At 52.5% G+C, this 24,990-nt stretch overlaps 2 protein-coding genes across 29 annotated transcripts in view; one reads left to right on the top strand and one right to left on the bottom strand.

Annotated features, from left to right (window-relative positions):
• The window catches only part of LOC311623141 (protocadherin gamma-C4), a 164,998-nt gene extending 150,364 nt beyond the window's left edge, over positions 1-14,634 (top strand). For all 28 annotated transcript variants that reach the window (XM_084884938.1, XM_084884940.1, XM_084884949.1 and 25 more), the window contains 3 exons: positions 357-415; positions 6,972-7,060; positions 12,288-14,634. In XM_084884938.1, coding sequence (XP_084741064.1) covers positions 357-415; positions 6,972-7,060; positions 12,288-12,514 — 375 coding nt within the window. In that variant the 3' untranslated portion in view covers positions 12,515-14,634. The remainder of the gene's footprint in view (positions 1-356; positions 416-6,971; positions 7,061-12,287) is intronic.
• Positions 14,635-16,664: 2,030 nt separating this feature from the next.
• Positions 16,665-24,990, bottom strand: part of DIAPH1 (diaphanous related formin 1) — an 84,047-nt gene continuing 75,721 nt past the window's right edge. The window contains exon 27 of the mRNA XM_084884928.1: positions 16,665-18,565. Coding sequence (XP_084741054.1) covers positions 18,408-18,565 — 158 coding nt within the window. The 3' untranslated portion in view covers positions 16,665-18,407. The remainder of the gene's footprint in view (positions 18,566-24,990) is intronic.

Below are 24,990 nucleotides of genomic sequence, written 5' to 3'. Positions count from 1 at the left end.
GGCCTCCTCTGCACCCCTCCCCTCGGCTCTGGGTTCTGCAGAAGACCCTTTGGCCCTGGAATCTCAGCTCAGAAGTCTGAGTCTGGGGGCCAGGGAGGAAGGGCAGTTTCTTTAGCGAAGAGATCCGGATCCGGGTCTGCTCACTGTGGTCACATAAATGTTTTCATCTCTTTGTCTCCCTCCCTTCTGAAACCAGAGGCATATTTTGTCTTTGAAGATGAGTCCACCCCCCACCCCCATCTGACACCAGTTTCTTCTCAGTGTGCGCTCCCCTCTCCCCTCCCGGCCCACCCCTGAGGGTCCGTAACGTTCAGACTTCGGGGTACTCAGCCCTTTCCCCTCTGCTTTCTCCACAGCAAGCCCCGCCCAACACGGACTGGCGTTTCTCTCAGGCCCAGAGACCCGGCACCAGCGGGTAGGTGACTGCCTCTCCAGCCCACCCCCTTCTCTGCGGCATTTTCTCAGCGATCACGTGAGGGGGTGGGGGAGGGCTCAGCGTGTGCTACGAATGGCTTCTTCCCTCAGTCCCAGATTTCAGGGAGGCTCTTACACAGACCCCAGAGGGAAGAGGCTATTGTGGAAGCTCAAGTGATGCGCTCATCCTCTCTCTTCTCCCGCCACAGGAAACCTGTCCTCTCTCCTGGGGGCTCCGTGGGACCACTGGGTGGTTTTAAGGTGGTCTCTGGGTGGGGGTGGGGGAAGCTTATTAACCCATAGACTGCCTACATCCCCCACTCTGGATGGAGCTGGGGTTCAAGCCAAGAAACCTAGGGAGGAGGAGGAGAGGAGGAACCTGCAGGAAAGAACAGAGGGGGGAGGGAGGGCCGGCAGCTGTGGGGGAAGGGAGGCAGCGCAGCTGGAGGTGGGGCTGAGGAGGGAGAGCTCTAGGGCAGGTCTTCCTGGCCCTGACCCTCCTCCCGGCCACCTGGGAGGCCCCCCACCGGTTCTACCCTCTCAGTCGGCAGGCCTTTTGTCTCTGCCACTGTCTTATCTCTGCACCCGCCCCTCAGTCTCTATCTCAGTTTACATTCTCGGCCCCTCCCTTTTTCTTGGTCTCTATCTCCGTTTCTGTCTTTATTGCTGCCTCTCCGTTCCTACCTTTGTATCCACTTGCGTTGATCTGTGCCTCACACCACGCCTGCCAGGCTAGGTGCTCAATAAATGTGAATCAATGAATCCATGTGACTCCCTAGTCTGTCAGTGTCTCCTTTTCTCTCTGTCTCTACTTCCCCGTCTCCATCCTTAATCTCTGTTCTGTCTCTCCCTCTTTCATCCGTAGCTAGTGTCCTTGTGTTCCTCTCTCTCCAGTTTTTGTTCCTCCATCCCTCACTACTTCTGCTGTCCTCTTTATTCTGTGTCTCTGTCTCTCTACACGTCTGGTAACTGTTGTCTGTCCCTTTCTGCCTCACTGAGTCTCTTTCTGTTTCTCTTTATTTATCTCTCTCTGTGTCTCTATTTTATCCTGTCTTTTGCTGGGTGTCTCTGCCTGTCTCTCATTTCTTTGGACTTGTGGGCAAGCCAGCACACACATCGTCCCCACCTCTCTCCCTCCCCAAGCCCCTCACACACAGAGCCTTTGATCAGTGCTTCCCAACACACCCTCCCATCTAGGCTGCCCCAGCTGCTCATTTCAATCTGGTATGAATTCCTGCTGAGACAGGAACCCCTGTTGGTGGGGGAGGAGGGAAATCTCAGCAGAAAGACCTTCAGTTGGTCTGAGGGGAGTGGGTGGGCTCTGGGCCAGGCCTCCCTGTTAGAAGCCAGGAGCCTGGAGGAGTCCAAGGATCCCTGGAGAGGGGGGGGGGGCACAGCTTAGTCTGCCTTCCTGCCTCCTTGCTGGTCAGACTCTTGCTGCCCACAGCTCCCCAGATGCACAGACACTGAGCCCTCACTGCCACAGGAACCAGGAGCCTGGGTGTAGGATGGAGTCTCCGGCTCCTGGGCAAGTGCAGACCTGTCACTGGTGTTAGGACCTCAAGGCACTTCCTAGAAGGCCCCCAGAAGGCAACAAACCTGGTCCTTTGGACCGCCCTTGTCCTGTCCCAAACCCAACTGTCTCCTTCCTCCCCTTGCCAGCCTTCTCATCCATTAGGTCATTCATGTTTTCATTCAAAAAGTATTTATTGAGCATCTACCATGAGCCAGTCCCCGTGCTAAACACTGGCCTGTAATAGTGAACAAGCAGACATGGTTCTTGAACTCAGAGGCTTTCATGCCAGCAGAGAAGACAGACGATTGATAGCAAGTCACACCCAAAAATGTCTAGTTTCAAGTCATAGCAAGTTCTGAAAAGAAGTGGGTAATGTGAGTGTAGTGATGGAGCGGGTGGAGAAGGCCTCCAGGAGGAAGTGACATTTGAGCTGAGGGGATCAGAAAGAAGTACAGAGCATTTTGTGTCCCCTTTCCCCACCCCACCCCCACCCCCTCAGGACATGTACTGGCCAGGGCAGAAGTCATTGCTGAACCTGAGGCCCCACCCATTGCTCTGGGTTGTGCTCCTTACCCCTGTCTCAAGTCCCTTTTCGTCAAATGAGAGACTGGGCGGCCTGACCTACATGTGGGAGCTCTGGGGAGATGGAGAAGGCTCAGGAGCTCCCCCAGCCTTAACTTGAGCCGGATGGGGATGGGACAAGCAGTGCTGATCCAGCTCCAAATGGCCCAGGTGAAATAAGTGTTAGCGGCCCAGTCCAGCAACTGCAACTCCCTTCTTCATTCAATAAACAGTAAGGCCGACTGTAGGCCAGGTAGTGTTCTAGGTATAAAAAGATACACTCCATGTTTGCAGGAGTTTACAGTATTGAGGGAGACAAATACTAATGAAATAATCACACACACAAATATATATATTTGCAGTTATAAATGCTATCAAGAACAGTGTCTTCTAGTGAGAACATAAAATAGGGATTTGACCTGGTCAGTGAGCAGGAGGATATCCAGGAGGAAAGGATCTGAAAGATGAATATGAATTAGCCAGCTGAAGGAAAGAGTTAAGAGCATTCCAGGTACAGGGGAGAGCATGTGCGAAGGCCCTGTGGTGAGGCATCTCAGGATCAACAGAATGACGGGGTGTTTTCTGTGTGGCCATCCTGCTGAGTAAACTGGAGTGAGGCACAATGAGGGGAGATTTCTTATTCAGCCTAACCCTGGTTCCAGCCCTCCACTGCTTTCCTGCCCCATTCCCTTCCCCACCACCCTGGCTACTGGCTCACCAGGTTGAAAATAGGCTAGTGTTGAGTTCTTCAGTAACCTGGTTAAAGTTCAAGCAGCTGGGTCTCACTGCCCAGACAAAGAGGGAAAGATCCAAGTTCTGAAGCTCCTGCTTGCCAGGTGCTCCTCCTCTCCACCACTGTCCCTTCTCAAGTCATCCTTCCGGCTCTGACCCCAGCAGCTGTTGTCTCCAGTCTGAATCCCCACAGCCAGTTCCCCTTCTCAGGCTGTAGCCACGCCCCGCCGCGCAGCTGTTCCCAACCTCTGCACAGAGGAGACAGTCCCCCTCAGCTTCCCCTGTCCCGCTCTGTTCTCTTCGATGGTTTCCCACTACCCTTTCCTCCTGCCCACCCGCCTCTCCTACCCATCCCTGCTCTCACTCAACAAATTTGCAGCTGCTTTTAAAATAATTCCTGCTCATTATGGAAACATGAGAAACACGGAACAAAATTTCCAAGAAAAAGTACTCATAATTTCACAACCCAGGGGAAACACCACTAACACTTTTTAATATGAAAAATTTTAAATCTATACAAAAATAGAGAGGATAATAAAATGAGTTGTTTATGAATTTGTTCACAGAATACTGAGAACTTGTGTTTCCAGTACCTGGTATATTCTCACCATTTTTTTTTCTTTATAGTAATTAAAGTCATACTGTTTGTTTGTTTGTTTGTTTATTTATTTATTTTGGGGGGTGTCTTTGCAATATATAACAAAAATTCCCCAAAGTCTATAAAAAATCTTGAAAAGTCATTTAATTGTTGCATAATAGCCCCAGATATATATAGGGCAGGGAAAACGGGTTTATAGTTGTGAGTATATGAAACACAGAGTCTACTCTTATATTATTATTTATTAGTTATTGTATTTTTTCCATAGGGACAACTATAAACCTGCTTTTTCCCAATCTTGTATATGTATATTTTTAAATGCTGATAGGTTTTTACTGCACTGAAAAAACATATATGCATTTCTATTTTATCATTTAAATCCAAGCTGTTGTCAGGAGTGACTGCCCCAGGTTTCTCCTTTTTTAGAGCCTGATTCAGGAAGCATCTTCTCAAAGCCCAGCCTCTGGGCTGCTCCCCACCACACACCCAGCACCCCGGATGCAAGCTCCGTAGGGCAAGCACTGTATCTATCACCGCTTAAGTCCCAGGGCCTGTCAGAGGCACTGACACATAGTGGGTGCTTGGAAAATGATCAATTAGACATCGTCTTTCTCCTGCACTTTTACTGTTCACTGTTTTCCAGATTCTGGAAGAGTCCCCTCTACCTACTGCTGGAGGCCCAGGCCCTCCCTTTTGAAGCCCGGTGTGGTGTTGGGTATAAGATCATTGGCTTTGGAGCCACCTTAGGACTATTTTAGTTGCAGCTCTGACAGTTACCAGCTGTGTGACTTTGGGAAAGTTTCTCAACTTCTCAGAGCCCTGATTTCATCTGCTGGAAAAGAGCGATAATCATAACTCTTACTGCACGTGGTTCTGAGGCTGAAATAGATAATATATATATCACTAGTCAGCCCAGTGTCCAGAAATAGGAATCTCTCAGCAAATGGTTCAGAAAGCAGTCTCTCCTACCAGCTGTAAAGAGCGGGCAGCCTGCCCAGGTGCTTGGCCTCCAACCTTCAAGGTTTCCCTAAACTCTTCCAGCCCACCCACCCTCCTTCCACTCACCTTTCTTCCCTCAACACCACTACCCACCTCCATAGGGCATCCTCCTAACCTGGGATCTGACCCTATTGTCTACCTCACAGCCCCAAAGCTCTTCTCCTGCCTGTCCCCATGTCTGCTGTCCCCACTCTGTCCCCATTAGCCCTTCACACAGGCCTGAGCCCGCCAGCCCCAACCCTGCGCCCTCCGCAGGCCCACAGCAGCTGTCAGGCTTGAGTAGGACTTCTGGAGGCAGAGGTGGCTGAGGCCCCATCACGGGCTCTTGTCCTCCCAGAGGTAACCCAAACCTCAGTCCTCTCTCAGGAGCCAGAGTGCTCTTTAAGTACTTATATCCCATCATGTCAGCCCCCTTTTAAGCCCTCAGGGACTTCCCAGAGCTGTTGGGATGGGACCAAAATCTTTAGTGTCTGCTCTGCAGGCCCAGCCCCTGATACACCTCCCCTGGCCGGGGCCACACTGGCTTTCCTTTAGTCCTTTAAACTCGCCGCCAAGCCCTAACCTAACTGCTTTGGCTCAGTGGATAGAACGTAGGCTTGCAGACTGAAGGGTTTCGGGGGTTCGATGCCAGTCAAGGGCATGTACCTTGGTTGCAGGCACATCCTCACTGGGAGGTGTGCAGGAGGCAGCTGATTGATGTTTCTCTCCCATTGAAGTTACTAACTCTATCCCTCTCCCTTTCTCTCTGTAAAAAAATTAAATAAAATATTTTAAAAATAAAATAAACTGGCCCCCAAGCTTTTCCCATCTCAGGGATGTCACTCCCTCGGCCCGGAAAGCTGTCTCCACAACACCACACCTTCTCCTTAGATAACTTAATTTGACCTCTCAATTTTTTACTTTGAAATGTTTCAAACCTATCGAAAAGTCGAAAGAATAGTATGATGAACACCTGAATACTCTTTTTACCTAGATTCATTATTTGTTACTATTTTAAGGTTATTATTATTTTTTAATGCAAACATATCCAATTAAAATTTCAGAGAAAAGGCTAAACTGCTTAACTCAGTAAAAATGTTTTTTTGCAATTGTTCAAATTAATACAATGCTGCCAAAATGCTCTTTGGAAATTCTTATAAATGTCCTTGCTCTGCTTGCCTTGTTAATATGCCAACGGTCCCCTAATATGTGTGTATGTGTCAGAGTGATCCCCCCCTTTCCTCAAAAATGGAAATGATTTAATCCTTGAAAATTCCAAAAAGCATGGAAATAGTCACTTATGGAAAAACCCAAGTTGGGTTGGAATTCCTTGGGGCTCTTTTATGGGTTGGCATTTTTAACAGTTGTGAATCACTCCTTGCTTTTCTCAGCACTTGGAGCATCTGAAGGTCTTAACTAGGTGCTGCAGTGGGAGGCAGGAGGCAGCCTTGCACTCGGAGCTGGAGCTGGGGGCTTAGGGATCCCCTGACAATGTGTTTGTTTTGCGGAGGCGGAGGCTGGGGACTGGCGTCCCAGAGGACAGTGCCTTCCCAGGCTTCGCTGTGAGAGAGCTGGAGGACTAGGGAAGTGCCTCCTTGGAAAAAGTGATAGCGGAATATCCGGGAGGGGCTGGGCGTTCTTAAAAATAGGAGGGGCGTGTCCTTATGTGCCCCGGATTTTATCCCGAGGGTTTAGTAAGCCTCCCTGCTCCCTGAGCTCTCCCTCCCCATCCCCTTCTCCTGGGTCCTCACCCTTTTCTCCTGCTCCATCTTACCGTCACTGCCCTGGGGAAAGGCCCATCTCCCTCACGGTGACAGGTGACAGTAAGCACTGCTCTCTCATGGCAGGGAGCAAGGGGGGGGGGGGCGTGTGTTTGGGTGGGGGGGAGGCAAAGGGGCGGAGAAGTAAGCCACAGTTGATCCTGTCTAAGGGCCCAGTGTCTGAGACTTGCCTGAGACAGTGGAGAGCTGTTTGGGGGACTGACAAATGGGGCTGGGGGAGAGGTCTGGCTTCTGAAGGATTATAGAAAGTACCTGCTACCTTGCTGAAAGGGAGAGGGTCTTGGATGTAGGGGGGATAGGGTCCTGGATTTGGGAGCCCTGGAAGAGGACAGGAAGGGCATGAGCTAGGCTGGCCTGGGACACTGAGCTCACCATCCCACTCTCTCTCCAGCTCCCAAAATGGCGATGAAACCGGCACCTGGCCCAACAACCAGTTCGACACGGAGATGCTGCAAGCCATGATCCTGGCCTCCGCCAGCGGTGAGCTGTGTGTGTGTGTGTGTGTGTGTGTGTGTGTGTGTGTGTTTGTGTGTGTGTGTTAGTGTTAGGATGGGATGGGAGATCTGGGGTTCTGGGCATCCCACAGCCACTTGCCTGGACACTGGCTATCACCCCACAGGATTCCTCTGGGTCTTTCTGCCGGTTCTGAGGGACTCATCACCCCAGAACATTGAGCCACACTGAGGAACAGCTGAGGGGTTGGGTCCTGGGCTGCCAGAGGGGAGTGAACAAGGAAAGGTCCCTGGAGGAGACGTGGGGAGTGGTGCTTGAGAGTCTGCCTCTGGAAGGGAACAGCATCCATCTGATCCCAGCTCTGCCACTTACCACCTCTGTGACTTTGACTGATTTCCTTAATATATCTACACTTCAGTTTCCTCAGCCAAGAAAAGGGGGCAGCGACCTCAGAGGGCTGTCCTGAGGACTAAATGAGATGATACCACAAAGCACCAAATACCAGGTCTGGCACATAGGCCCTCCATCCATGGGTGTCGGGGAGGGGTGTTCCCAGCAGAGAGAACAGACTCAGGAGAGGTGAGACCCCTTCTCTTATTTGCTTACCCACCCTCAGACAGGATTTTGGTTTTCCCATGCGGCTAAGGCTAACAGAGAACTTCACATGCAGTAGAGAGTCTGTTGGTGGTTATTGTCCCCGAGAAGGGTCCTGAACGGGGGAAGTAGAATAATATCATTACTACGGAAGAGCACAGGCTTTGGAGGCAGGTCAACATGGATCCAAATTCTGGCACCCCTGTGTGACTGCGAGTCCTCGGGCAGGTTACTAAGCCCCTCTGGGCCTCAGTTTCACTGACTCTAAAAGGGGCACAGTAATAACAGCTCTCATGGTGCTATAGAGGACCTAATAGAAGACCTCAGCACAGAATTAACAGAGAGTAAGCACACAGTACAGAGTGGCCAAGACTGGTTAGTGATTATCTTCATTGATCCACGGGAGTGGACAGAAGGCCAATTAGAATAGTGCCCAGGAATAAGGACTAGCTTCGGGAGAAGCACACCTGGGCTTCTGTGGAGGTGGCTGGGGGCTGAAGGCACTGGCCTTACGTAGTGACCACCGACCGAGAGCCCTGCCCTCCAGCACGGAGGGCTGGTGGGTAAAGAAGCAGGTAAAATCAGGACAATAATCACCATTACCATGCCCCTGTGCCAGGCACATGCCAGACACACTCTATGGGCCTCATGGCCGTGAACCCTCTCAGCAGCTCTGCGAGGCAGGTGTGATCACTTCCGCCTGGCAGAGAAGTCTCCTGCCAGCTAACCCGGCCCGACTCCCGAGCTGACGTTCTCTCTGCTACAGTGACCCTGTCTGCCTTGAGATCCAGCCTGCTTCCCGTTTAGCTGAGTAAATGTAGGGGCTGAACGCTCACTGCCCTGCATTGTTCTCCCAGATTAGGGTTGCCAGGTGAAATACAAGATGATCAATCCGGTAAATTTTAACTTCAGATAAACAACTGATATCATTTTAGCGGTAAGTGGGTCCCAAACGTGAGCAGTGGGACGTACAGCACTAAAAAAACTGCTTGTTGTTGACCTGACATTCGTGTGAACTGGGCGCCCTGCGTTTTTATTTGCGACGTCTGGCAAGCTTCCCCCAGATGCCCGCGAGGCCGCGTGGGGCCAGGGCTGCGGTCAGGGGCGAAGTGGCAAAGGCGGCCGGCCTTCCGGACGAACGGACGGATGGAGTGGAGCCCAGAGAGGCCAGATGCTGCGTTTGAAGGAGGGAGGCAGCTGGGCCTGGGGAGACGCCAAGTCGGTTCTTGAGGGAAGTAAACAGGCAGTCAGGTATATTTAGCTCTTGTGGCCTTGAGCCCTCAGGCCAGGAAGCAGGCTTTTTAGCCTAAATCCACATTTTTAAAAACAGAAATGGAGTATTTATGGCCTCAAACCCTCTGAGAAGGTCCCCTGGGTCCTGGCAGGCGGCGGGGTGGAGGGGGTCCCTCTTAGGGCTCCCGCCTCTGGCCACACGGGGCCTGACCTGAGCGTAAGCCTGGGCTCTGGGGAACAGGCCTGAGGGTGGAGGTGGCAGGGTCAGGCCCTACTCTCACTTTCACACCCACTTCCAGGCCGGGGCCAGAGAGGTTCCTGGAGGCCAGCCCGGCCAGGCCCGTGGGGCCGCTGAGGGGGAGCGAGAGGGAGAGAGCGAGTACACTGGGGAGACTTATTAAATAAACATCTCAGGGAGGAGGTGTGCTCTCAAGGAGCCTGCGGTCTGCAGCTGACCAGGCCTCCTGGGCTGCCCGAGGGTTGCTGCCCCGGCCATGGGGTGGGGGGCCGGGGCGAGGGGAGGTTACGGTGCCTGGAGCTGTTTCCCCAGGCCGGGCTGGCACTAGAGGGATGCCAGCACCTCGTCCACTGCCTCCAAACCAGAGGACGCCAGGTTCTTCTTGCTGCTCTTCAGTGTTTCTCCCGGGTGAGGGAAGATGCTGGTCCCTGCCCAGTGTGGCTCTTGAGGGCTAGAGAGAGGGGCCATTGGAGAACTCATTCCACAGGTCAGAGCCGGCCCCCCAACTTCTTCCCCTCGGATTTACCCGCAGGGAAACGGGGGCCTGGCTCAGGCAGGGCCTGGTCAGGGTCACACAGCTCCTCGGTGGCAGAGAGGACAGGCAGAACTGAAGTGGCAGCCTCTTTCTAGGAACATTCTCTCCCTTCTGGCCCAGTTCACCTCCTCTGCAGCCACAGGGCCTGGGCCAGCATCAGGCCTGTGCCTCTGGGCAGCGGTGGCAGGGGCTGGCTTCGTTGTTTGCACTCTGGTGCTCCTCAGAGGTCTTGGGTGCACGTAGGGTGTGGGTGGCCTGGCTTCCAGTCACCCAGTCAAGCCTCCCCTTTATTTCTGTTTCTCCCTCTCTTCCCTTTGTTTCTCCCAAGTCCTGTCTCTCTCTCTCTCTCTCTCTCTCTCTCTCTCTCTCTCTCTCATTCCGAAGTCTCCCTCTGGCCCTTAAATCACTCTTGAATCCTGGCTCTTAAAGCCGGATCTGGCCCCCTCCCCCCATCCCCTCTGTTCCCAGGCTGGAAGAGGGCACGTGGGAGGGGAGGGGCCGGCAGTCAAGGTCCCAGCACCCTCCTGGAGTCAATTAGGGGAAACCAGAAATGTGAGCACAATGAAAGGGCTGGGGGAGGGAACGGGAAGTGGGCAGCTGCTCCCTCCCTCCCAGCCCGGCCTCCCCGCCCCCGGAAGGCCCTCTCATCCGGGGATTGGGGACTGGAATTGGAGGCTGTAGAAACCCGAGCGCTGGAGTGAGGAGGCGGGAAGACCCAGGCTCATCCCTCCTTCCTGCTCTTACGCCCCTCCCCCCTCCTATGCCGTTCTTATAAAATATTTCTCTCTATTTCTCAATCCCTGGTTGGTGTCCCAGGATTACTCAGCTTCTCCAGCTTTAGTCACTCTGTCCACTTCGCCCTGGGTCCGGGGTGGGGGCCGAGGGAGGCGGAGAGGAAAGCTCTCATCAGCCTGGCTGGGGCTGGGCCAGGCATTCCGAGGGCTTTAACGTGCCCACTGCCAGGGCACTCCAATTCCCTTGTGAACTCAGCCATCAGAACGCCTGGCTCCTTCCCCCTTACACACACACACACACACACACACACACACACACACACGTGCACGCGCGCACGCACACAGCACTCACACTGTGTGACGGTGACAGCAGCTAACACTGCACACTTCCCGGGTGCCTGGGCACTGGATGAGCACTGTCTCCTTTAAGCCTCACAAAAGCCCACTTCCCCACCTTTAGCGTGAATACACATCACCTGGAGATCTTGTTAAAATGCAGATTCAGAGAGCATGCATTTCTTTTTCTTTTTGTATTTTTATTGATTTCAAAGAGGAAGGTTAGAGAGGAAGGGCGAGGATTAGAGAAATAGAAACGTCAATGATGAGAGAGAATCATTGATTGGCTGCTTCCTGCACACTCTACGCTGGGGATCGAGCCCACAACCTGAGCATGCGCCCTGACTGGGAATGGAACCACGACCTCCTGGTTCATAGGTCGATGCTCAACCACTGAGCCATGCTGGCTGGGCATGAGAGTCTGCCTTTCTGACAAGCTCCCGGGTGGTGCTGAGCCGGGCCAGAATGTGGACTTCCCTGCAGGCCGGTGTCTCCTGTGCAGCGGGGCGGTGGGCAGGCGCTCGGTCTGACACCATGAGCCTGTCTGGCCCCGGGATCATCTATCTACTCAGCCTCATGGAAGCTGCTCACACCCATCTTCTGCCCTTCACTCTGCGAGGAGTTTGGAGGGCCGCACTGCTGCTGCTGACACTCTGCATGCACTTACACACACACACACACACACACACACACACACGGGCCTCACCCTGCTCTAACCTGTGCCGGCTGGGGCAGCCGTGGCCTCGTCTCTTACCTTCTCTGAGCCTTGCTCACCTGATCTGTGAAGTAGGGATAACGCCACACACGTGAGTCTGTGTGACTGTGTGACTCACTGGCTTGCCGCGCTGAGGTCAGAAGCCATCATGCATGTGTACCATCGAGCAAAGCGCTTGGCACAGAGTAGGCCTCTATTCGGAAATGAATGCCTGGCAGAGCACCCCCTCCTGACTGATAACGGAACTACTCAGTGCCTGCTCTGTGCCCGGCCCTGGTTGGAGAAGGGAAGGATGCACAAACCATAGCTGAAGGCCCCCAGGAGCCCAGAGTCTAGTGTGGAACAGAGAGGCTCCCTTGAGAAGGGCCGGGAAAGGATTTGAGAGCCGTCTGGGCCCTGAGAGGAAGAACAGCTGGCGTATCCTAAGCCCTTACCGTAAGGGAATAGGTTAAAAGAGCTCAGACCTAAACTGAGGCTGTGAGTCCAGAGCCCCTTTTCTCTACCCTGTGTGACAGAGATGGCCTTCCCAGTGCTCCGTGTAGCCGGGGCTGCGTGCTTTGCAGGCATTCATTTGTAGCTGTTTGTGAAGAGTGGCAGTTGCGCTGAAAAACCGGTTTGGCTCAGTGGATAGAGCGTCGGCCTGCGGACTGAAGGGTCCCAGGTTCGATTCTGGTCTGGGGGCATGTACCTTGGTTGTGGGCACATCCCCAGGAGGGGGTGTGCAGGAGGCAGCTGATGGATGTTTCTAACTCTCTATCCCTCTCTCTTCCACTCTGTAAAAAAACACACAAAAAAACCAATAATAATAATAAAAAAAAGAGTGGCAGTTTCGACCCACAGTTCAGCCTCTGACTCTCCTGTCTCTGCAGAAGCCGCTGATGGGAGCTCCACCCTGGGAGCAGGCGCTGGCACCATGGGCCTTAGCGCCCGCTATGGGCCCCAGTTCACCCTGCAGCACGTGCCCGACTACCGCCAGAACGTCTACATCCCCGGCAGCAACGCCACGCTGACCAACGCCGCGGGCAAGCGGGATGGCAAGGCCCCGGCGGGTGGCAACGGCAACAAGAAGAAGTCTGGCAAGAAGGAGAAGAAGTAACGTGGAGGCCGGGCCTGGAGCCACAGGGCCGCCTCCCCCAACCAGCCCAGCCTCTCCCTGCCTGGGCCCGGACTGGGGTTTTCAGGGCTCACCCCCAGGCTCCTGGTGGGGCCCAGGCCATGCTTCCCTTGGGAAACAGAAACAAGTGCCCAGTCAACACCACCCTTTCTGTCCCCAGGGGGTTGAATATGCAAAGGGAGTTCTGCTGGGAACCCCCATCCAATCAATCGCTGTGCCCATGGGGGAGGTGGGGTTAGTGTGGACATCATTGATCACACCTGCTTTAGTTACAGCTGGACTCCTCCACCTTCCAAATTCAATCAGGCCCAACTGTCCTGCCTCCAGAACGTGGTGGTGGGGTTAGTGTGGACATCATTGATCACACCTGCTTTAGTTACAGCTGAACTCCATCTTCAAATTCAATCAGCCCCAACCATCCCGCCTCTAGAACGTGGTGGTGGGGTTAGTGTGGACATCATTGATCACACCTGCTTTAGTTACAGCTGAACTCCATCTTCAAATTCAATCAGCCCCAACCATCCCGCCTCTAGAACGTGGTGGTGGGGTTAGTGTGGACATCATTGATCACACCTGCTTTAGTTACAGCTGAACTCCTCCATCTTCCAAATCCAATCAGGCCCAACCGTCCAAACTCCTACCCATGCCACCCCACCCCACTCCTATAAAAGCTTCTTTCCTGAGTGAGGTGGTTGGGGTGTTGAGGTACCTGGTGACCTAAAGAGGCTCATAATTCTGAAGAGTTGACCTCTTGGCCTCTCCTTCAATTCTCAAACTTCCCCCAAAGCATGGTTTGGTGCCAGTCCCTTCACCTCCTTCCGGAGCCCGAGCCCAAGCTCAAGTTTTGGGAGAAATGGTCACCATTCCACGGAATTGATGCTTGCTGGGTTTAGGGAGGGCATTTTGCTACCATGCCTCTTCCCAATGCTCTAGGGACCAGTTGTTTTGTTTTGTTTTGTTTTTCATTGTTTGATGTTTCCACTGCATGCTGTGACTGCTCCCTCCCCAAACAGGAGACTCCATTGCATGTTCCAAGACCGTATATGGTGGTAAGATAAAGAGGGAAGGGTATGTATGTGGATGGGGGGGTGGATAAATCTTGACCCATTCGTTAACAGGGTCTTGCAGGAGGCTCAGTATGTTCCCAGGGTACTGACCAGATCCCCAAATTCCAGCCATAAACCAAGCACCAGGCTGAGCCTTCACCTACCACATACATACAAGGCTCCGCCCAAGCAGCCAGCTTTGGGCGGAGCTACCAGCGCCAATGGATTCAAACTGGCATTACAGTCCAAGGAAGGTCTGAGCAGGTTTGGGACCGGGTTCCTTGGAGAGGTCAGGGGGCTCTGTGGGTGCTGGGTACTGCAGAGGTACCCCTCGTGGAACAATCAGTGTGTCCCCTCCCTCCCATCCCAGCAGGGAGGGAGGGCCAGCTAGGCCATTCTTGTTCCCTGGGTTGAGGAGGCAAGGGATTAGAGTAGGGACCAAGTGGACAGAAATTCTCAGCCCAGGATCAGGCTTCTCCACGGGGCCCCTGCATTCCCCAAGCCTTGGTCCTTCACCTTGCCAGGTGCCATTTCTTCTGTGTGAAGGCCACTGCCCCCCCAGGCCCTCAGCCCACCCCCTAGTGGCCAGAGCCTGGTTCAAGTCCCCAGTGCCTCCTTGTGCATAAACCTTCCCGCGCCCACCCACTTCTGCCTCCCCCTCCCCCTCCCCAGTCCCGTTCCTCTGGCGGGGCTGTGCTAGAACCCCTCCCTCGCCCTTACAGTAGTGTAGCGACCCCCTGCCCCCTCTTTGGCTGGTGTAGAATAGCCAATAGTGTAGTGCGGTGTGCTTCTCCGTGATGGCGAGTGGGCAGCGGGCGGCGGGCTCCGCGCAGCCGTCTGTCCTTGAACCTGCCTGCGGTGGCCCGTGCTGTGTTTTGTGCTGTGTCCACGCACTGCGGCGACCCCCTCCCCGGTACTGACCCCTATAAGCGCTTCTCTGCATAGTCACGTAGCTCCCCGCCCCTTTTCCTGTGTCTCACGCAAGTTTTATACTCTAATATTTATATGGCTTTTTTTTTTCTTGGAAAAAAAATAATAAAAAGGTTTCTTCTGAAAGGGTGAACGTGTCTGTGTAAGCGCTGGAGGCTCCTGACAAGTTTGGATGAAGGGATTGCACTGCGGGGTGCACGCTGGAAGGAGGCTGGGGTGGGGGTGAGGGTGGGGGGGCGATTACGGTGTTTGCATCTTGGTTTTGTGTCCTTTCCACGAGTCTGTGGACTGTCAAGCGTGGCTGTTTATGCTTGCAGCACCGCTGTGCGTACCGCATGTGATGGTGTGCGGTTGGCTGTAAATCTGATCGTACGCCGTGGGTGCAGTCGGCCTGCGGGTCCATTCTGGGGGAGGGGGTATGTGAACGCGGCGTGTCAGCGCGCAATTGCAGGAGCAGCGGTCTCGGTGGCGGTTCTGAGCTGCAGTCTCCAGGCAGAAGAGGAGCCCCGCGCGGGGGCGGGAGCGGGTTGGCGGCTGCAAACGGCGCAGGAGAGGGGCGGGGAGCGGCTCCTGAGCGCCCCCCCCTTCTCCCCTGAAATCACACCCCCTCCCCCAGCCCTAGCGGGCTTCGCTGAGGCGGCGGGGACTCTGCCTGCTCCCCTCCTCCCGCTCCGCCGGGGTGTTTGGGAACGCCGCGGGGGTGGGAGGGAATGCCGGGGGCGATTCTCGGAAGGCCGAGTCTGTATCCCGGGCCTCAGTTTCCCTACTTGGGATTCACCTTCCCACTGTCTCTCCTCAGCAAAGCCAAGGAAACAGGAAGGGCGCATCGCTTTCTTGCCCGGGGGTGGGTGAGGGTGGTCTAGGCTGAGAGGGCAAGGAGATAGCGGCCCCCCACCCCCATATTGCCCTCCTCCCTCCCTCCCGCCTTTCCATTCACTAGTCGGCTTGCCCGCCTCCCCGCCTCTTCCGCCCGCTCTGGGAACCGCAGTGGGACTCGGAGGTTGCGGCAGCCGGAGGAGCCGCAGGAGGGAGGGGGAGGGGAGACAGGGAGGGGCGGAAGGACAGAAAGGCTGGCCCACTGCTATCCAGAGGGTCAGCGAGGGAATGACCAACCGCCGGGAGGGAGGAGGCCGTCTCTGGGCTTCCTCTGCACGGAGCCTCTTGGAGCCGGGCTGTGCGCTCTGCCAGCTCAAGTCTGTTGTCATGGAAACGAAGCCTTCCAACTAAGCTTCTGGGGGGCGACTTTCCTGCGTGGGAGGGAGGGTGGTGCGCGCGGTCGCTGAGATGGAAGCGGGATTTGGTTTCTGAGAGCCGGGCTGCAGAAGGCGGGCAGCCGGGCGCCTGGGTTCTATTCTAGGCTCCGACTCTCAGAGCAGTGTGAGCAGCTGTGGTTGGTCCCTTAATTGGCATGTGTGCCCATGTAGCTCTGAGTCAGAAACGCCTGGCCTCTGGGGGGGGGGGGGGGAGGAAGCAGGCAGCCCACCCCCACACCCCCAGACCTACTGGGGAGGCAGCTGCCCAGGCTCCAGAGCTATTTAAAAGGCTTTTATTTCCAGTTCCAGAGCCTGCCCAAATGGGTTTGTGGTCCTCTCCAGGCCCCTCCCGCCCTATTCTGGGCCTGCTCTGAGATTGTAAGGTTTCTTTGTGCAGGTCACACACAAAGTGCTCAAACAAGTACGGCTGTGAGCAGCAAGTCATCTGGAGCATGGCCTCTGGCTTCTGACCTCTGCTGGACAGGCTCAGGTTTCCACCCACGGCACCCCCTCTAGTCTGGAATGTGGTCTGTGGCAGACAGAGGAGGCAGGGGAGATGGAAGCGGGGGGTGGGGGAATCGTGTTTCCCTCAGCAAGAGGCACAGGTACTACCAGGGAACTGACATCTGGGGCATGGAGAGGTGGGACCTAGAACTGAATTTAAACAGGGTTCCAGGCCAAAGGCAGCAATTAGGAAGGGTTGGGGTCTTGAACTGGGGCCTTTATGGAGGGCAAATGGTGGGGCAGAAGCCACCATGTATTAATCATCTCTAGGCCTCAACCAGTTTCTGGCACATGATGGACACCTGGGACTATTTTACAATGATTTGTCAGTCAAGATGGAGGTGCCTGGATGAGAGGGAAAAGAACTAGCTCAGAAACTCACACGGAGCCTGTACACAGTACTGTTTCAATGCTTTATTAACAGTTGGAAACGAAACCAACAAACTGGAGGTGATGGACATCCCAGAAGCCCAAGAGGCAAGGGAAATAGGTCTGCATTTTGTCCCTTTTTTAAATATTCATTTTTTATTAAATGCATCTTAGCAAAAGTAGATTAAAAAAGAAAGGGTCAAAGCCCCAGATGTCAGCAGGGAGGAAGGAGACCTAGGGAGCGGCAGGGCCCTCGTACCAGTCTTCCCGGGACAGCTCCAAGAACTGCTGTTGGCCCTCACACAGGCTCTAGCAACCAGAACCTTCCTCCTGACCCCGAGTGCCCTAGTCTCCCCTTCGCTCCCCCTGCACTAACAACCGCATGTGGGCCAAGCCTTAACGGTGCTCTCTCCCTGCCCAGGTGGCACAAGTGTCACCTTGAGCCGGTCTGAGCTTCCTGTGGCTGGGGCCACTGAACAGTTTGGCCTGCCCACTGTTCAGAAGGGAGCAGGAGTACAAAGTGTGGGAGCACTCCTGTGCCCACATCCCCAGAGTGTCCAGTTAGCATCTGCACATTTGGCTTGATAAATATATTAAATTTATAAAAACTCTGGTCTCAGAGCTCCCACTGCTCTTAGGCCTGGCTCAGCTCAACCAGAGAAGAGCCTCCTCCTCCACCAGAACCGGATACTGGGAGAGAGAATCCACACTGGCATCCGGGGCCCAGAGCTTGAGGGCTGAGGTGGAGGCCCAGGGTCCCGGCAGAGGCCTGTGGGGGAGAAATCCCAAGGACTCTGGAACCTGCCATCAAAGCTTCTTACATTATGGAGGAGAAAGGGGAAAGGAAGTTATTTTTCTTAAAAAAAAAAAAAAAAAATCTCATACAAAAATAGATCCATTTGCAAAACAATTTCTCAGCCAGGAGGCTCCACCTCCCATTTCCTTGGAGACAGAGGGTGAGTTGTTGGGATGGTCACAATACTCCAGATGAGATGCACCGAAGCTCTGGGGAGGGCAGGAAGGACATGGCTCAGGAGCCTGGGGTGGTGCAGAGGGTCCAGAGAGGCAAGGGCACAAAGCATGGCAGCAGGCTGGGGCGGTCTCACGTCTCTATGCCCGGCTGTCCACGGCTCTGGCCTCAGCCCCATGGGGCCATAAAGGAGGTCCAGGTCCTTTTTGTTCTGGGAGGCCTTTCTCAGGAAGGAGGAGTAAGGGTGGGATTTCTCACCACTTCCTTAGAAGTAGCTCCCAATGCCACACCACTAGTAATAAATAACAGCCAGGAGAAGAAAGAGCAGAGCAGAGGGGACCGCAATGGGAGGTGGGATATAGCCCAAAGGTTCACAAGCCCCATGCTGTTCTCAGGGCCAGAGAAACCACAAAATTAAAGCACAAACCCAGCAAGATTGACCTATGGGAAGCCCACTGGAAAGCCAGGGGCTGAGAAAGCAGGTGGGACTCTGTCTGAGCCAGGCCTCGGAGTAACAGAGAGGAGACACTTGGGGTTAAGGCAGCGAACACAGAGCCTGCTTTGGTAATGCAACAGCCAGGGCTGGCTGGGTTGGGCTCAGGCCTCCCCCTACCGCCCTCTCCTGCTGGCCCCCAGGCAGCTGAAGCTGTGTGACAGACAGAGAGCAGCAGGCCAGAGAGGGCAGGGTCAGGGCGATGGGAGTGGCCACCCCACAGGGATATCTCCATGACCCTTTAGGCACAGGCTGCAGGCAGGACAGTCTGGGGCTCCACTGAGGAGGAGCTTCGGCCACAGGACCCAGATTAGCTTGCACGGCCAACCAACTCCTTGGTTTCCTCAAGGATTGTGGGGACCCCATCACTGATCTTGGGCACCTTGGAGGCAACAGCAGTCATGGCATCATCCTTGGTCAGCTCCGAGGCCAGCAGAGATGTGACTGCACACCCGGCTTTCCTGTTGGCTGCAAGAGAAGACGTGAGAGAGTTTGTGCACAGAAGGCCCCTCTGAACTCTGGGGTAGACATTTAGCCAGACGCCATGCAAACGTGGCTGCCCTGTCCGGTTCACAGAGGCCCTTATTTGAAGGAGGGGCCGAGATCTAAGAAGTGGGGAATATACCCTTGGGCGGGGTGCAGAGAACATAAGTGAGTGTGGTACCGGCAGGAGAGCAAGCTGTGCTCTTGCTTTCCTTTGTGAAAATAGTACAAAGGTTTGAATACAGCTAGACAGATAGAACAGGGTTCAAGTGTTGGCTGTTTAACTTAAGAGAGATAAGTACTCAAAATCGATTTTCTCATCGTAATGTCGTTGGAATGAAATAGCCTCAAGCTTAGTAAACAGTATTATTCCTGTTTTGTTGGCAGTTCCCAGGAAGTTCCTAGGCCAAAACCACTTTGAGTCAGCCCTGGGGGGGGGGGGGGGGAGCCCCGGTCCCAAGCAGAGGGGGGCCTTCAGTAGTCGGCCAGGGGACTCCTGCAAAGAGGAGCAGCAGCCGCGAGCTGACATCACATGCATGTCACACTCACACGTGTCCCCCACACTTCCTCCCTCTCTCCCCACATGCCCCCACCCTAGCTCTCTCCCACCTCAAGGGTATGAATGCCAAGGGCCCCGCATGGTGTGTGTGTGTGTTGGGGTGGGTAATAAGGTAAGGAAAGGTAAGTCAGGGAAAGCAGAGCTAGGGGCAAGGGAGGGGACCCTACAAAGAAATCTCGGCCCCATGGGCTAAGGTTCTATGAGGCTCCAGTTGTCATCCTAAACAGGAAGAGAAGAACCAATCAATCCTTGAGTTTCTGGACTAACCAGAAACTGCTGGTAGCCAATCCCAGACTCTCATATTCATTAACGGAATCCAGATTTACGGCCCCAGTACCCTCAGCAAGAGGCAGTTCCTTGGGACCATGCCCATCTCCGCTCTCTGCCTCTTCCCAGGTCCCAGGGGCAGCGTGGACACCACATGCACACAAAGACCTGCCTGCCTGTGGTGACAGAAGCAAAGACATTATAATTCCATTTCTTTTCTTTTTTTAATATATTTTATTGATTTTTTATAGAGAGGAAGGGAGAGGGATAGAGAGCTAGAAACATGGATGAGAGAGAGACATCGATCAGCTGCCTCTTGCACACCCTCTACCAGGGATGTGCCCGCAACCAATGTACATGCCCTTGTCCGGAATCGAACCTAGGACCTTTCAGTCCGCAGACTGATGCTCTATCCATTGAGCCACACCGGTTTCGGCTATAATTCCATTTCTACAAAATGTCTGAAATGGGCAAATTCATAGAGGTGGAAAGTACGTTAGCTGTTGCCAGGGGCTGGGGCTGGGGAGAATGAGGAGCCACTGCTAATGGGTATGGTGTTTCCTTTTGGGGTGATGAATATGTTTTGGAATTAAGATAGTGGTGATGGTTGCACAACCTTGGGAGCATACTAAAAAACACTGAATTGTATACTTTAAAAGGGTGTATTTTAGGCATGTGGTTTATATCTCAATAAAAAAAAAAAAAAGGAAAGAGCTGGCTGGGTCATGGGAAAGCTGAGTGGAGAAAGCAGCGCCTGCATTTTAAGGGGGCAGGACAGAGGAAGCCTGGCTCTCCTAAATGCAGGCTTCATTCCTGACTGCATTCCTAACTGCAGGCAGCTGCGTCCAGCCCGAGGGAAGGGGTCCAGAAGAGCAGTGAACAAAACACCCAGACAGCTCTGCCTTCTTTAGACCAGCAAGAAGCTCTAGGGAACGCAGAAGCCTAGCAGGGTTAGAGGCCCATGTCATCACCAGGGCTGTTAGCTTCTCTGCAGGAACGTGACCGCTATGTTCACACAGCAAAGGCTACCTACAGGTCAGCAGGGAGCACACAGCATGCCCACAGTTACCAACTTATAGGACTCTTCCTCCTCCTCCTCCTCCTCCTCCCAGGGGCACAGGGGGTTGTCTATTAAGAGGAAAAAGCAGAGTGAAGGCCCTGATAGACACAAGGCCCATCTGGTTACAGGTAGAAGGTGTATGACCTAGACTCCGGGGCTTTCCCACGAACCATTGCTTCATCGACAGGGGAGGGAAAGACGTGTACTGGAGTGTGACTAGCATCGTCTCTATGTATATGCTTCTCCCGTCTTCCTTCTGTCTCTCGAGCAAATTCTTCCTCAGATCCACTTAGTTTCCACTCTTCTCTGAAATACTCGCCTATCATCCCTATTTCCCATGTCTGGAAAAGCAGTAATATCACTTTACTGCTCCTCTGAAGTTACTCTCCAGCAGTTAAGAAAACCTGCAAGTGTTTGTGTATGTGTAGATGTTGGAGTTCAAGTGGCATATGTCTCAAGCCTCTTCTCTCTTTGATTTCTTCCTCTAAACTAAGAAGATACTAAAATCAAGCAGTGTTTCCAGATTTTTCTAAATTAAAAAAGTTTCTGGTTATCGACTTTATAAAAATTAGGAGTCGATGATAGGTGGAGAGAAGACCAAAACCTCCCTTTTAAGCCTAGAGCAGAGATACTCTAGGGAGGGGCACATGTGGCCTAAGGTTAACAGAAGAAATGAGAGCTCGCCGAAACAGGTTTGGCTCAGTGGATAGAGTATCGCCCTGTGGACTGAAAGGTCCCAGGTTTGATTCTGGTCAAGGGCATGTACCTTGGTTGCGGGCACATCCCCAGTAGGGGGTGTGCAAGAGGCAGCTGATTGATGATTCTCCCTAATCGATGTTTCTATCTCTCTTCCTCTCTGTAAAAAATCAATAAAATATTTTTTTTAAAAAAAAAAAAAAAAGAAAAAGAAAAAGAAAAAGAAATGAGAGCTCTTGCCCGGCTGGAGTGACTCAGAGGTTAAGCATGGACCCATGAACCAGGAGGTCACAGTTTGATTCCCGGTCAGGGCACATGTCCAGGTTGTGGGCTTGGTCCCAGTAGGGGGGGTTTGCAGGATCCTGGCAGCCAATGTACGGTTCTTTTCTTTCTCTCTTGATGTTTCTATCTCTCTCTCTCCCCCTTCATCTCTCTGAAATTAATGAAAACATATTTTAAAAAAGGAAAAAAAGAAATGAGAACTCTTGTAGGAACGAGGAACAGAATAGAGGAATCCTGGCTTCCACTGTGCCTTCCGGGCCACAGTCAAGCTGAATAGCTTTTACAACCCAGAAACACTGACCTCTCCCTGCCCCTCCCTAACTCAGGTACTTGTGCTAGGAATACTGAAAAGTAGCCACAGAGCACATGAGCATTTTGACTCATGGGATCAGGGAGTATTATTAAGTCATAAGAGAACAGAGTATGGGGAAAAGGGAACAATCTTGAGACGTTAGTCAAAGCTGAGGTCAGATTCCCGGAAGCCAGGGGTGGGCTAGGATAAAAACACCAGCAAAACCCACCATATAACACTAGAACAGATGAATCAGAAGAAGGCTGATGGCGTGGAAAGACATTTATGAAACACAGGCTAGGAACCACTACTGAAGAGGAAGTGCTCTTGTTAATAAGCTTCCTCAGGGAAGAGGAAACTAGGACAGACGGGGCGATCATTACCATCCTAAAGAACTCATTACTGTCTCAAGTCTCCTAATTATAATTCCTGTCCTAATTTTACCGAAGTGGAGGGAGAATCGGAGGAGTATAGGAATACTCTTAACCTTCTCCAGACAGGTGGCCATCAGAAAACTCCCTGAAGCAATTTCACCATGTGCAGGGCTCTCCTTGCTGGAAAGTATGAAAGAATATTTCTGTCTACACAGAAGGGCTGCTGTCATCTGTTGTCCAATCACGTAGGCTTAGTGGAAGTAGTGGACTTGGCTTCGCAAAAGTTGCTACAGTTCTGGCTCTATCATTAGCCAGCCCTGTGGACCTGGGCAAGGTCTTATCTGGGTGTTAATTCTTTTACCGATGAAGAGGTTAGGTGCTAATCTCTAGAGGGCTTTAGCGTCTTCCCCAACTCTAAGTCTCTGTGAGTGTAGGTGGGGTCCTCAGGGAAGCAGGGAAGTGGCAGAGGAAAGGAAAGGGAGATGAATTTCTTTCTTCCCTTGACTTTTATCCCATGTGCAGATGGCCTGTATAAGAGGCTGCCATTCAGACATGGAGATAAAGTTGAGTCATTAAACCACAAGAGACTCAATCATCAGCCTGGAAGAGTAGCAGCAATACAATCACATGGATTCTTCCCCTTGACACTCAAACCATTGTTTTCCCACACCCTGCAGAGCCCAGCAGTTTACATGTCACTTTTAATGAGCCAGCCCTGATAGTAACTCTCCTCTTCCAACCCCTCAATGCGTCTTTGTATACTGGTCACTCCCTCAGGTCTCCAGAGGCCAAATATTTTTTGGTAACATTCCTTTAAATTCTAGGGAGAAGGCTAGTGTCTTTGAATGGGGACAGCTGCCTCTCTGAGACGGAGGAGGCTGTGAGGCAGATCCGCGTGATAGTGCTGTTTTTTTGATCCAAGCAATTGGCCAGGAGGAACAGTCAGACACCACCAAGCACCAGTTAAGTCCAGCAGCCACCAGGGAAACCATAGCCACCAGAGTCTTTATAGTTCGAGAATCCTATGTCACTGTATTAAAAGATAATAAGCTGGAAAGGACCCCAGAGGCCATTTCAGTCCAACTCTCATTTTATACATGAAAAAACTGATCCCCAGAAACTTGTGTAAGGTAACCAGACTTGACCTGGGGCCTTCGATCCTTGTTCTATGCTCTTTGCACTCTACTTTGATGCCTAACCTTCTATTTACATTTAATGTAAGGTCACATCACTTTATATGATGTGAATGCACCCAGGTCTAAACAGCTTACCAGAGTAACTAGAAATGTCTCCCCTGAGAGATACTCCCTGATATGTTCAGGTGTGTTCAGTGAACCCAGAGCCCAGAAAAATAAGGCTATAGGATGGAGCCAATTTAAGAAGTACGTAGTTCTCATTTTCAACTGGTTTTTGCATCATCTCCTATTATAAGTCTCATCATCCGCAGCTCTAGTCCTTCTTACCCTGGAAACAGTGCTCTAACCGATTCAGATCCTCTGCTGAAAACCCACTTCCTCTGCCTGGGAGTCCTGGTCTCCCACTGGGAAGAGTGGCGCATGGGCCTCCCCAGCCGAGGGAAGCTGTCTGGCTGTCTGTGGACAGGAAGCATCTGGGATTCTAGCAGTTCCACAGGAAGAGGCTTAAAAGGGAATTCCCCATCAAAAGTCTGATACAGGCTGGTGCTTAGCTGAGAGGATACAGGAAAAACAGTGAGATGCAATGTGCTTTTGTTTGGCTAGAAATGCTTAATGGAAGGCCACATCACCTTATATGGTGATTGGGAAACCATGTCACAGAAGCTCAAAGACTAAACACAAAAACAATACTACCAGCTTCCTTCTCTACCAAACACTGATCTATGGACTAAATGCTCTGTCCCACCCTATCCCCCTCTCCTCCCTCTAGAGAGCCTGGACCCAGAGGATGCCAGAACAGGGGTAAGAGGCATAATTAGAGTTCCGGAATTTCCCTCTGGATATTCCCAGTATGGGTAGAAACAGGCAGTTGGTCATTACAGATGAAACTCACAGTGACCTACAACACTTGGGCCAGGACACGGAGTTTACATGAGTTAGCATTCTCTATACCCTGATCCTCGGCTTCCTCTCCAGGCTCTGACAGGTACTATATGCCCTACAGATACCACTGTGTCAATAGCTAAGCGCTGGCCACAGCAAACTGCACAACTCCTCCTCTTTACAATAACCTTAAAGTAAAGGTCATATCAGACAGGCCCACAAATGTACCAGACAGGGAATAAGAACATAGCTCCAATTCCCTTAGAAGTAGAAATCCTTAATGATTCCTTTTCTGTAATTTCCACCCTTCAACCTAGAAAAGAAGCCATCATTCCTAGTCCCAAATGCTGCAGGTCAATACCCCCCGAGGGGTAGCCTAGGCTATATCTTCTGGACTAGTCTGCAGGCCTCTGTACACTTCCTTCAAAGGAACTTACCCGCTGATCCTTCCTCATACTAATGCCTAGATCATTTGTTCTCCTACCTCCATAATTCTTCTTAGAATTCTAATGGCTCAGCGTAATCCACTTAAACCTTCTAAAGGAGGGGAGAGGAGATTGCAGGGGAGTCACTGTGGAAGGGCAAGTGCATTAGAGGCTGACTGCACCCAAGGAGAAGGCAGTTCTCAGACACAGCACACTGCTGCCCGTGAGATGCTCCTTTATATCTGGGGAAAACGATGTCCAACCTTCTCTATAGGATTTCATACTTTTTATTAGTCTCTATCTCTTTTGCTTGTGAAGTTGAGAGTAATAAGACTCCTTGCTTATTTTTTCTTTGTGTTTCCTAATATAGTTTTGTATTTGGGTCAACTTTGTTCATACACTCCAAAGCCCTCCTAAATCTCTGTGACCTGCACCAT

This window comes from Pipistrellus hanaki (genome assembly GCF_964339955.1).
Source record: "Pipistrellus hanaki genome assembly, chromosome: 5".
Classification (NCBI taxonomy): Eukaryota; Metazoa; Chordata; class Mammalia; order Chiroptera; family Vespertilionidae; genus Pipistrellus; species Pipistrellus hanaki.
The sequence above is the reverse complement of the archived record's forward strand: the minus strand, read 5'-3'. Positions and strand labels throughout refer to the sequence as shown.